We start from the raw sequence: 13,049 nt of genomic DNA, 5'->3' as shown, positions 1-13,049 counted from the left end.
CACAGCACTGCTACATGCACGGCACATAGCAGAAGCGGGCTCTGCTGCTCTCTGACACACACAGCTCTGCTACATGCATGGCACATAAGCAGAAGCGGGCTCTGCTGCTCTCTGACACACACAGCTCTGCTACATGCACGGCACATAAGGAGAAGCGGGCTCTGCTGCTCTCTGACACACACAGCTCTGCTACATGCACGGCACATAAGGAGAAGCGGGCTCTGCTGCTCTCTGACACACACAGCTCTGCTACATGCACGGCACATAAGCAGAAGCGGGCTCTGCTGCTCTCTGACACACACAGCTCTGCTACATGCACGGCACATAAGGAGAAGCGGGCTCTGCTGCTCTCTGACACACACAGCTCTGCTACATGCACGGCACATAAGGAGAAGCGGGCTCTGCTGCTCTCTGACACACACAGCTCTGCTACATGCACGGCACATAAGGAGAAGCGGGCTCTGCTGCTCTCTGACACACACAGCTCTGCTACATGCACGGCACATAAGCAGAAGCGGGCTCTGCTGCTCTCTGACACACACAGCTCTGCTACATGCACGGCACATAAGGAGAAGCGGGCTCTGCTGCTCTCTGACACACACAGCTCTGCTACATGCACGGCACATAAGGAGAAGCGGGCTCTGCTGCTCTCTGACACACACAGCTCTGCTACATGCACGGCACATAAGGAGAAGCGGGCTCTGCTGCTCTCTGACACACACAGCTCTGCTACATGCACGGCACATAAGGAGAAGCGGGCTCTGCTGCTCTCTGACACACACAGCTCTGCTACATGCACGGCACATAAGGAGAAGCGGGCTCTGCTGCTCTCTGACACACACAGCTCTGCTACATGCACGGCACATAAGCAGAAGCGGGCTCTGCTGCTCTCTGACACACACAGCTCTGCTACATGCACGGCACATAAGCAGAAGCTGGCTCTGCTGCTCTCTGACACACACAGCTCTGCTACATGCACGGCACATAAGCAGAAGCGGGCTCTGCTGCTCTCTGACACACACAGCTCTGCTACATGCACGGCACATAAGGAGAAGCGGGCTCTGCTGCTCTCTGACACACACAGCTCTGCTACATGCACGGCACATAAGCAGAAGCTGGCTCTGCTGCTCTCTGACACACACAGCTCTGCTACATGCACAGCACATAAGCAGAAGAGGGCTCTGCTGCTCTCTGACACACACAGCTCTGCTACATGCACGGCACATAAGCAGAAGAGGGCTCTGCTGCTCTCTGACACACACAGCTCTGCTACATGCACGGCACATAGCAGAAGAGGGCTCTGCTGCTCTCAGACACACACAGCACTGCTACATGCACGGCACATAGCAGAAGCGGGCTCTGCTGCTCTCTGACACACACAGCTCTGCTACATGCATGGCACATAAGCAGAAGCGGGCTCTGCTGCTCTCTGACACACACAGCTCTGCTACATGCACGGCACATAAGGAGAAGCGGGCTCTGCTGCTCTCTGACACACACAGCTCTGCTACATGCACGGCACATAAGGAGAAGCGGGCTCTGCTGCTCTCTGACACACACAGCTCTGCTACATGCACGGCACATAAGCAGAAGAGGGCTCTGCTGCTCTCTGACACACACAGCTCTGCTACATGCACGGCACATAAGCAGAAGAGGGCTCTGCTGCTCTCTGACACACACAGCTCTGCTACATGCACGGCACATAAGCAGAAGAGGGCTCTGCTGCTCTCTGACACACACAGCTCTGCTACATGCACGGCACATAAGCAGAAGGCTCTGCTGCTCTCTGACACACACAGCTCTGCTACATGCACGGCACATAAGCAGAAGCGGGCTCTGCTGCTCTCTGACACACACAGCTCTGCTACATGCACGGCACATAAGGAGAAGCGGGCTCTGCTGCTCTCTGACACACACAGCTCTGCTACATGCACGGCACATAAGCAGAAGCGGGCTCTGCTGCTCTCTGACACACACAGCTCTGCTACATGCACGGCACATAAGGAGAAGCGGGCTCTGCTGCTCTCTGACACACACAGCTCTGCTACATGCACGGCACATAAGCAGAAGCGGGCTCTGCTGCTCTCTGACACACACAGCTCTGCTACATGCACGGCACATAAGGAGAAGCGGGCTCTGCTGCTCTCTGACACACACAGCTCTGCTACATGCACGGCACATAAGGAGAAGCGGGCTCTGCTGCTCTCTGACACACACAGCTCTGCTACATGCACGGCACATAAGGAGAAGCGGGCTCTGCTGCTCTCTGACACACTTGTGCACATGTAGGACATTTGCTGCATCGTTTCTGCGGCTCATTCATTTGGACATAACACGGGAATGACTCCATTCACTTCTACAGCCCTGCCTTAGGAACTCCTCCCATCATGTGACGCGTCACGTGCTCATGACGTCATCACAGGTCCTTTTACCAACCCATAATATACCAAGGTTCTGTTGCGTCCCGCCTCAGTTGCCGCTGGAATGTAGCTCTCTGTAACCTCGAGGATGTCTGACTTCAGGAGCATGGGTCTGCCCGCAGCTCTGCTGGCTGCGACTGCAGGGGTGGCCCTGGTGACCTGGAGGTACCTGTCTACCAGGGGGCAAAATAGTGCAGGGCACAGTGAGGAGCAGGAGGAAAGAGTGCAGCCTGTATCCGCTCTGGAGGGAGAAATCCCAGACACTTCCAGAACAGGTGACCAGCCTAAGGGAGCAGAGCAAGTGATCCGAGCAGGTGAAGCTCCCGTACAGAGTGTAGAGAGCAGAACAGGCTCACACGGGAGTGACAGGAATGTACCCCCCGGCACCGCACCTGTATGTCAGGAGGAGAGGAGTAGAGCAGCAGCTGCAGTCACCGGTGTAATTCCGGGGGAGAAGAAGAGTGCAGCAGCTGCAGTCACCGGTGTAATACCGGGGGAGAAGAAGAGTGCAGCAGCTGCAGTCACCGGTGTAATTCCGGGGGAGAAGAAGAGTGCAGCAGCTGCAGTCACCGGTGTAATTCCGGGGGAGAAGAAGAGTGCAGCAGCTGCAGTCACAGGTGTAATACCGGGGGAGAAGGAGAGTGCAGAAGTCACCGGTGTAATACCGGGGGAGAAGAAGAGTGCAGAAGTCACCGGTGTAATACCGGGGGAGAAGAAGAGTGCAGAAGTCACCGGTGTAATACCGGGGGAGAAGAAGAGTGCAGAAGTCACCGGTGTAATACCGGGGGAGAAGAAGAGTGCAGAAGTCACCGGTGTAATACCGGGGGAGAAGAAGAGTGCAGAAGTCACCGGTGTAATACCGGGGGAGAAGAAGAGTGCAGAAGTCACCGGTGTAATACCGGGGGAGAAGAAGAGTGCAGAAGTCACCGGTGTAATACCGGGGGAGAAGAAGAGTGCAGAAGTCACCGGTGTAATACCGGGGGAGAAGAAGACTTCAGCAGCTGCAGTCACAGGTGTAATACCGGGGGAGAAGAAGAGTGCAGAAGTCACCGGTGTAATACCGGGGGAGAAGAAGAGTGCAGAAGTCACCGGTGTAATACCGGGGGAGAATAAGAGTGCAGAAGTCACCGGTGTAATACCGGGGGAGAAGAAGAGTGCAGAAGTCACCGGTGTAATACCGGGGGAGAAGAAGAGTGCAGAAGTCACCGGTGTAATACCGGGGGAGAAGAAGAGTGCAGAAGTCACCGATGTAATACCGGGGGAGAAGAAGAGTGCAGAAGTCACCGGTGTAATACCGGGGGAGAAGAAGAGTTCAGCAGCTGCAGTCACCGGTGTAATACCAGGGGAGAAGAAGAGTGCAGAAGTCACCGGTGTAATACCAGGGGAGAAGAAGAGTGCAGCAGCTGCAGTCACCGGTGTAATACCGGGGGAGAAGAAGAGTGCAGCAGCTGCAGTCACCGGTGTAATACCGGGGGAGAAGAAGAGTGCAGCAGCTGCAGTCACCGGTGTAATACCGGGGGAGAAGAAGAGTGCAGAAGTCACCGGTGTAATACCGGGGGAGAAGAAGAGTTCAGCAGCTGCAGTCACAGGTGTAATACCGGGGGAGAAGAAGAGTGCAGAAGTCACCGGTGTAATACCGGGGGAGAAGAAGAGTGCAGAAGTCACCGGTGTAATACCGGGGGAGAATAAGAGTGCAGAAGTCACCGGTGTAATACCGGGGGAGAAGAAGAGTGCAGAAGTCACCGGTGTAATACCGGGGGAGAAGAAGAGTGCAGAAGTCACCGGTGTAATACCGGGGGAGAAGAAGAGTGCAGAAGTCACCGATGTAATACCGGGGGAGAAGAAGAGTGCAGAAGTCACCGGTGTAATACCGGGGGAGAAGAAGAGTTCAGCAGCTGCAGTCACCGGTGTAATACCAGGGGAGAAGAAGAGTGCAGAAGTCACCGGTGTAATACCGGGGGAGAATAAGAGTGCAGTAGCTCCAGTACAGAAGGAAGAGGAGACGTCACAGTCTCCTAAATTACCTGTGGAAAAGGGATTCACAGACAGTGTGGCTTTGTCTGAAATCCAGCATAAGGTGAGAAGCCTACAATACACTGTTCCTTTCTAGTACTTACTATTTTAGGCCAGGGTTGCAACATGTCTTAGGCTGCTTTCACACATCCTTTTTTTGCCATCAAGCACAATCCGGCAAAAACATGAAAAAACGGATCCGGCTTCTGTTGCCGCCGGATCCTTTTTTCCCCCATAGACTTTTATTAGAGCCGGATTGTGCCGGATGGCCTTGCGATTTATCCGTTTTTTGCCAGATCCGTCAAAATTTACTTGTCTGGCGACCGGATGAAACGTTGAAGTGAACGTTTTTGTGTCCGGCAAAAAAAAACTACTGATCGCGCCGGATCCGACACCGTACGGCATGTTTTATAATGGAAGCCTATGGACGCTGGATCCGGCGTAATGCAGCAAAAAACTGATCCGGTCGCCGGATCAATTTTTTTGAACTGAGCATGCTCAGTATCACAGCGGATCTGTCAAAAAACTGAAGGAACTGATGGGAAAATCTGATGCAACTGATCAGTTTTTTCGCCGGATCCGTCGCATCAGTTTTTTTCGCCGGATCGTGCCTGATGCCAAAAAACTGCTGTGTGAAAGCAGCCTTAGGCCCGTTTCACGCGTCAGTGAAAAACACTGACGTTCTTCACTGACGTGTAAAACACGCACATGTCCCTCTGTGTTCCGTGATTCACGGTACACGTGGTTTGTCCATGTGCAATCCGTGATCAGTGATTGCACATGGACATTACTCACCTGCCTTCGTTCCTGCTGTCCATGGTGCTGAACTCCTCGGGTCTGCAGCGTCCGCCCACCGCTCTCTGCAGCTACTTCCTGGTCGGCTATTCCTGCTCTCATGAATATTCATGAGCCAGGCAGGAGCTGCTGAGAGCGGAGGCTGCACAGCGAGTCGCAGGCAAGGTAAGCTGAAAATATTTAATATGTCCGTGATTTTCTGGTACGTGTTTCACGGATCACACCATAGTGTGGTCTGTGGGTCATCAGTGATGCCAGAAAAAAACTGACTTGTCCCGTGCAGAATCACAGTCACGGGTGCACGCTGCACGGAGACACGTTCAGTGAAAAATTACTGATGTGTGAGCAGACCCATTCATTATAATGGGTCTGCGTATGTCAGTGATTCTGGTACGTACAAAAAAAAAGCACAAACGTACCAGAATCACTGACGTGTGAAGGGGCCTTAGTCTGTGGCTTCTGTCTGAATTCCTGAAAGAGGAGTTTCACACTTGCCCCAGCTGAACCATTGACTATAATTACACACATACAGACACACTCACCACATCTGGCTATACCGATTGCTTCCGGCTGGCAGAGGACCCTGGGATGCAGTACAGTGAAGCGTGAGGACCTGTGGTGGAACACAGAGGGCCTGCAGTAGAATGCATGGATGCGCTCCACCGCAGGTACTCCATGCATTTCACCACAGGTCCTCACGCTTCACTGTACTGCGTCCCCTGTTGTTTCCCTTGCCGGCCGGAAGCAATTGGTATAGCCAGATGTGAGTGTGTCCAATCTGATGTGTGATTGTGAGTGCGATCTGATGTGTGTGGGTGTGCGTTCCACCGCAGGTCGTTGATGTGTTCCACTGCAGGGCCAGGGCTGCAATGGCAGCAGAGAGGTGAGGGAGATCATCCTTTGACACTGCACATTCATTAGCATATTAGCACACCCACAGGGGTGTACTAACATGCTAATGGGGCCGATTAGCCAGAAGCAACGCCACCTTAGGACTAGTCCTTTCGCTCATTAGCATACGAAATAAGATCTTTAGAAATACTTTTTCTAAAGATCTCTTTATTTATGCTAGTGTATGCTTATTTTCAGGGTAGGTCTTATTTTCAGGGAGCTAAAATATGATCACTAGGGATCCCAACATTTATGAAAACAGCTGGGATTGTCAGCTTGCTCTATAGTGTATGTGTGTGCCCAGTGCAAGTTGCCAATGGAGATTGGGGGGGTGTTATCAGAGATCTCAGTGGGGTCCTGTACTTCTTTCTGTGTGATGCTGACAAATCATAAGCCGGAAAAAAGAACACACCCCCAACCATATTTTGGAGCAGGTGTCTTAAGGTACCGTCACACATAACGAGATCGCTAGTGGGATCGCAGCTGAGTCACGGTTTCTGTGACGCAGTAGCGATCCCGTTAGCGATCTTGTTTTGTGTGACACCTACCAGCGATCAGGCCCCTGCTGTGAGATCTCTAGTCGTTGCAGAATGGTCCAGGCCATTTTCTTCAAAGGCGATGTCTTGCTGGGCAGGACACATCGCTGTGTTTGACACTGTGTGACAGGGTCACAGTGACTGCTGAGATCGTTATACAGGTCACTACTGCCACCTGTATTGTTCCTGCATGGCTGGTAAGATCTGACTGTGTAACATATCATCTGCAATCTCCCAGCAACTTACCTGCGATCCCTATCAGGTCGCATCGTTTTCGGGATCGCTGGTAAGGTCTGACTGTGTGACATCTCACCTGCAATCTCCCAGCGACTTACCTGCGATCCTTATCAGGTCACATCGTTTTCGGGGTCGCTGGTAAGTCGTTGTGTGTGACTGGGCTTTAGTGTGTGAGATGTAAGGATACAGCTCTGATCTCCTGGTCTAACCTACTGCATGAGTCAGTGAGGGAAGGGGCATTGCAGCTGAGTTCACTTCACCGTGTGCAGAATTATTAGGCAAGTCGTTTTTTATAGGATTTTTTTCAGTACTGATCAACAACTATGTTCGGAATCAACCCTAAAGACTCATAAAGTGTAGGACTGCTTCAAATGAGATTTGCCGTGACGTGGCGAAGCAGCTCAAGAAATTGCAATTTTTTGCCAAAAATCTCAAAAAAATTTTTTTATAATGCAGTTTGGAATATTTGATGCCTTAGTGCACATTGGTGCTGGCTCTTTGTTGTTTCTCATAAATATCAAAGCCTAACGTTTTTGGCAGTTGGAGTGGGGTTTTTTTTTTTTAGATTTGGCTATCTTAGGAGGATATCGGTTTGTGCAGGTAACAATTACTGTGCAGAATTATTAGGCAACTTCATAAAAACCAAATATATTCCCATCTCACTTGTTTATTTTACCAGGTAAATAATATAACTGCACAACATTTAGAAATAAACATTTCTGACATGCAAAAACAAATCCCCAAAAAATTAGTGACCAACATAGCCACCTTTCTTTATGATGACACTCAACAGCCTACCATCCATAGATTCTGTCAGTTGCTTGATCTGTTTACGATCAACATTGCGTGCAGCAGCCACCACAGCCTCCCAGACACTGTTCCGAGAGGTGTACTGTTTTCCCTGACTGTAGATCTCACATTTTATGAGGGACAATAGGTTCTCTATGGGGTTCAGATCAGGTGAACAAGGGGGCCATGTCATTATTTTTTCATCTTTTAGACCTTTACTGGCCAGCCACGCTGTGGAGTAGTTGGATGCATGTGATTGAGCCTTGTCCTGCATGAAAATCATGTTTTTCTTCAACGATACTGACTTCTTCATGTACCACTGCTTGAAGAAGTTGTCTGCCAGAAACTGGCATTAGGACTGGGAGTTGAGCTTCACTCCATCCTCAACCCGAAAAGGTCCCACAAGTTCATCTTTGATACCAGCCCTTACCAGTACCTGACCTCCACCTTGCTGGCGTCTGAGTCGGAGTGGATTCTCTGCCCTTTACTGATCCAGCCTCTGGCCCATCCATCTGGCCCATCAAGAGTCACTGTCATTTCATCAGTCCATAAAACCTTTGAAAAATCAGTCTTAAGATATTTCTTGGCCCAGTCTTGACGTTTTATCTTATGTTTCTTGTTCAAAGGTGGTCGTTTTTCAGCCTTCCTTACCTTGGCCATGTCCCTGAGTATGGCACACCTTGTGCTTTTTGATACTCCAGTAACGTCTCAGCTCTGAAATATGGCCATTCTGGTGGCAAATGGCATCTTGGCAGCTTCACGCTTGATTTTCCTCAATTCATGGACAGTTAATTTGCGTCTTTTTTGCCCAACACGCTTCTTGTGACCCTGTTGGCTATTTGCCATGAAACGCTTGATTGTTCGGTGATCAAGCTTCAAAAGTTTCTCAATTTCAAGACTGCTGCATCCCTCTGCAAGACATCTCACAATTTTGGACTTTTCAGAGCCTGTCAAATCTCTCTTCTGACCCATTTTGCCAAAGGAAAGGAAGTTGCCTAATACAGTGGAACCTCACTTAACAAGTAACCCAGTTAAGGAGAATTTCACTTAACAAGCAAAGCTTTCTGTAAATTTTAACTCTGTTTACGAGAAAGCCTTGCTGTACGAGCAAAATACTCACCGCACACACTTCCGGTTCCGTACATCCACCGCGCTCTAACCCGCTCTTGCAGTCCACACAAACACACACAAGCATGCAGGAACACGCACACACATACAGTATTATGCTCAACTTACCTTCCGTTCCACCGCCGGCCTCATGGTTCTTGTAGTTCACCCGTACATCGTGACGAGGGAGGAATCCTCGCGGCGAACTACAAAACCCAGGAGGCCGGTGATGGAACGGAGGGTAAGGTGAGCATAATATGTATCAATTAAAGAAGAGAAAGGTATACCATACATGGGATCACCACAACTTTATGTTATGTAGAAAAGTTATTTTATTTGTACAAAAAACACACGTCTCCCACCAGGAGTATAGAACACACAAGAATTTGATTAAAAACACTTAAAAACGCCTATGGCAGGAAACCAGACCACATCGGGGACATAGATATCCATATAACACATTCAATACAAAAGGTTTCTCCTTATGTACAATAATAGCACCTGGACATTAGTGATGATACATTGGCCTTGTACTATTCATATATATATTTTAGGTAACACCGTCTGTTCCATTGCATTACCCACAAAATATAACCACCTTCTATGATCTGTATGAGGTGCTAATGCAGTTATACAATTTCCTGGTCTCCTGCTATACAGAAACCAGATCTCAGTGACAGACTCTCTGCACAGATTATATATTCAATGACCCGGTCCGTTCTATTGTACCATACACAGCATAAGACCACCCTCTGTGATCCATATGGGGTCCTAAAATAATTACCCAATTGCTTATTCTCGTGCTATACACAGACCCGGTTGAGTCAAAGGGTCCCCGTGCAGCACGACAAACCATATAAATCTGACTGTATCAGCACTGATTCTATACAGAAAATGATCCTAGATAGGCCAAAAAATACTGGACCTTCACTGAGCCTTCACTGAGCCTCAATATGGCCTTATCTATGTTCACTGCCCATAAATTACAGTCAGCAATATGTCAAGCTACATTCAAACACCCCATAATATAGGTAATTGCTGCGCCTGGATGAGCCAGTGTGAGGGCACATAGTCCCACCCAATCTGCCAGTTGTCACTCCGGACAGACCAGAGCCTAGTGCTAGTGCAGGATGCAAGGCCAAGCAGGTCTATACTCACTATCTGTCACCCATCATTTCAATGGAAGGATCAAACCAGTATAGGTGGCATAAGGATGCAAGGCCAAGCAGGTCTATACTCACTATCTGTCACCCATCATTTCAATGGAAGGATCAAACCAGTATAGGTGGCATAAGGAGAAAGATACCCCTGTGGTCTAACCCCACGCGTATCGCCACCTCTTAAGGGTGGCTTCCTCAGGGGAAAGTGTGAGCATAATATGTGTACCTTCCATTCCATCGCCGGCCTCCTGGGTCCTGTAGTTCGCCGGTACAGGCTGTGTATCGGCAGGCATCGCGACGAAGCAGGAACTTCCTCTGTCACCGCTACTCAAAAGCAGCGCGCTGACCAATCAGAGGCAAGCGGCTCCTGCCTTTGACGTCAGCGCTCTGGGTGCGGAAGTTCCTCCCTCGTTGTGATGGTAACCCGATACACAGCCTGTACCGGAGAACAGCAAGTCCCAGGAGACCGGCGATGGAACAGAAGGTAAGGTGAGCATAATATGTGCGTGCGTGCTTGTGTGTTTGTGTGAGTTTGTACATATTTGTGTGCGTTTGTGCATGTGTGGAATGACACAATAGGGGACCAGGATGGGACATTTAACAAGTTGTGGAACGAATTGTCTGAGCTTCCATTATTTCCTATGGGAAATCTTGCTTTGCTGAACGAGTAACTTGGTTAACAAGAACACTCCCAGAACGGATTGTTCTCGTTAACCAAGGTTCCACTATAATTAATCACCCCTTATATAGGGTGTTGGTGTTATTACACCACACCCCTCCTCATTACAGAGATGCACATCACCTGATTTACTTAATTGGTAGTTGGCTCTCAAGCCTATACAGCTTGGAGTAGGACAACATTTATAAAAGTTATCATGTGATCAAAATACTCATTTGCCTAATAATTCTGCACACGGTGTATGTCACATTGCAAACCCTTCTATCTGCTCACTAAAAGTGTTTATAGTCACATTTTTGTCTGCTGTGATAAGGCAGCTTGTAATCTCTCTGTAGTGGGATCAGAACTGTCATTATGGCTACACAGGAGCAGCCTGCTTGTTCTGAACTCCTCCTGTGTGATATGTGGTGATCGTTTTCATCTCACAGCACCGCTGCTGGGACTAGTCCCAAGAGCGTTATATCCCCCGATTAGGCCACCCTCTTAGCTTGGCAGCACGCCCACAGGGGTGTACTAACACTCTATTTAATTCAGCGTCACCAGCGTGCCGCGTATTTCTGTATTCGCTGTGACCGCGCTTCCGGACACTGGAAGTGCCAAGGCATTCAGAAGCGCGGTCACAGCGAACACAGGTACGTGCAGCACCACTGGTGACGCTGCATTGAATAGCATGTTAGTACACCCCTGTGGGCGTGCTGCCAAGCTAAGAGGGTGGACTAGTCAGGGGATATAACACCCTTGGGACTAGTTCCCAGTCGCTCCTAAATAAGTATTCTAAAGATCTCTTTATCTATGCTAGTGTATACAGGGTCGGTTAGGCAGGGATTAGCAATATACACCTAGAACTGATCGTGGTCCTGGGTGCATATTACACCTGACATGTTCCCTTTAATTTGGATCCTTTTATAAGTCTCTAAAGTGGTGACTTGGATTGAATCTGGTTTACTTCTCTTACTTCTCCATAGGAAGACGGAAGCACAGTACACACATGCATGCACACCTTTACCTAAGCCTGCATCATCCATCTATCCATTCTGTGTATATCTTCTACCTATTCTATCCATGCTTTCAGCTCTCTCTAACCTTTCTTTTTGATAATTTCACCATTCATGCCTTTCCATCTGTGTTTTGTTTTTGTTTCTGCTTACATGAGGCACAGTATATACCAAGGTATGTAAAGGTGTGCTTGCTTTTAGGTCAGAGCTGGATTAGATTTAACTGCATTAGGCAAATCTTATTAATGGCAGCTCCCACGCGTCACCACATTTGCATCATACCTCTTATTTTCACTTGTCATTGCCATCAGTAAGGAGCCATTTGGTTGTGAATGCACAAAGGAATGGAGAGAAGATGGGTAAAGTTGTGCTTCTTAGTAATATTGGTCTGCTTTATGTTCTGGAGGATTCTTCTACTGTATCCTTATACTTATGTATGCAAACCTTAGCCATATTGCACAGCAATTCCCTTTACAGAGTAAACCAATGACCACATTCTGGTTGTGTGAAGTAACTCCTGTACAAGGTTATTATTAGGCTATCTGCGCACAGTGCGTTTTTCGCAACATTTTTCGGGTGCATTTTTGGGCTCAAAACTGTATGACTGCTTCTCCAGCAAAGTCTGAGTTTTCATTTTTGCTGTCCGCACACAACTTTTTTTTTTTTTTTTTTGTTAAGCGTTTTTGAGCTTAAAAAAAATTGGACATGTCAATTCTTTCCTGCATTTTTCTGCGTTTTCCCCCCATGCAATGCATTGGAAAAACACAGAGATCAAAAACGCACCAAAACGTGGGAAAAACGCATGCGTTTTTATGGTGCGTTTTTTGCGCGTTTTTGCCTCTTGTGCGTTTTTAGCGGCCAAAAACGCAGCGTCAGAAAAACGCTGTGTGCACACATAGCCTTATGTTGATTCCACCGCTTATGACGCCATAACAGATTGGTATTCCTTTTATCTTCCTGACTGTTTTACATGCTGCAGTTACCGTATTTTTCGCTTTATAAGACGCACTTTTCCTCCCAAAAATTTGAGAGGAAAATGGGGGGTGCGTCTTATAAAGCGAATATAGCAGTACCTGGGGGTCCTGTCTGTGCGGTGATCAGGCGGCCGGGTGCCTGTGGCTGCGTGCAAGCGGCCGGGTACCTGTGCTTGCGTGCGGTGGCAGCCGGGTACCCGTGGCTGTGTGCGGACGGCAGTCGCGTGCTGTGTGCGGGCGGCGGGCGGCGTCTGTGTGCGGGCAGCGGCCGGGTGCTGTGTGTGGGCGGCGGCTGTGTGCAGGCGGCGGTCGGCGGCCGGGTGCTGTGTGTGGGCGGCGGCTGTGTGCAGGCGGCGGTCGGCGGCCGGGTGCTGTGTCCAGGCGGCGGCTGTGTCCAGGCGGCGGTCGGCGGCCGGGTGTTGTGTGCAGGCGGCGGCTGTGTCCAGGCGGCGG

At 49.4% G+C, this 13,049-nt stretch overlaps 1 protein-coding gene across 1 annotated transcript in view; it reads left to right on the top strand.

The window, feature by feature from the left end:
* The first annotated feature begins 2,436 nt into the window (after positions 1-2,436).
* LOC142243538 (uncharacterized) overlaps positions 2,437-13,049 on the top strand; it is a 31,693-nt gene continuing 21,080 nt past the window's right edge. The window contains exon 1 of the mRNA XM_075315574.1: positions 2,437-4,497. Coding sequence (XP_075171689.1) covers positions 2,509-4,497 — 1,989 coding nt within the window. The 5' untranslated portion in view covers positions 2,437-2,508. The remainder of the gene's footprint in view (positions 4,498-13,049) is intronic.

Source organism: Anomaloglossus baeobatrachus, chromosome 1 (assembly GCF_048569485.1).
Source record: "Anomaloglossus baeobatrachus isolate aAnoBae1 chromosome 1, aAnoBae1.hap1, whole genome shotgun sequence".
Classification (NCBI taxonomy): Eukaryota; Metazoa; Chordata; class Amphibia; order Anura; family Aromobatidae; genus Anomaloglossus; species Anomaloglossus baeobatrachus.
Note: the sequence above shows the minus strand (reverse complement) of the source record. Positions and strands in the feature narration are given on the sequence as shown.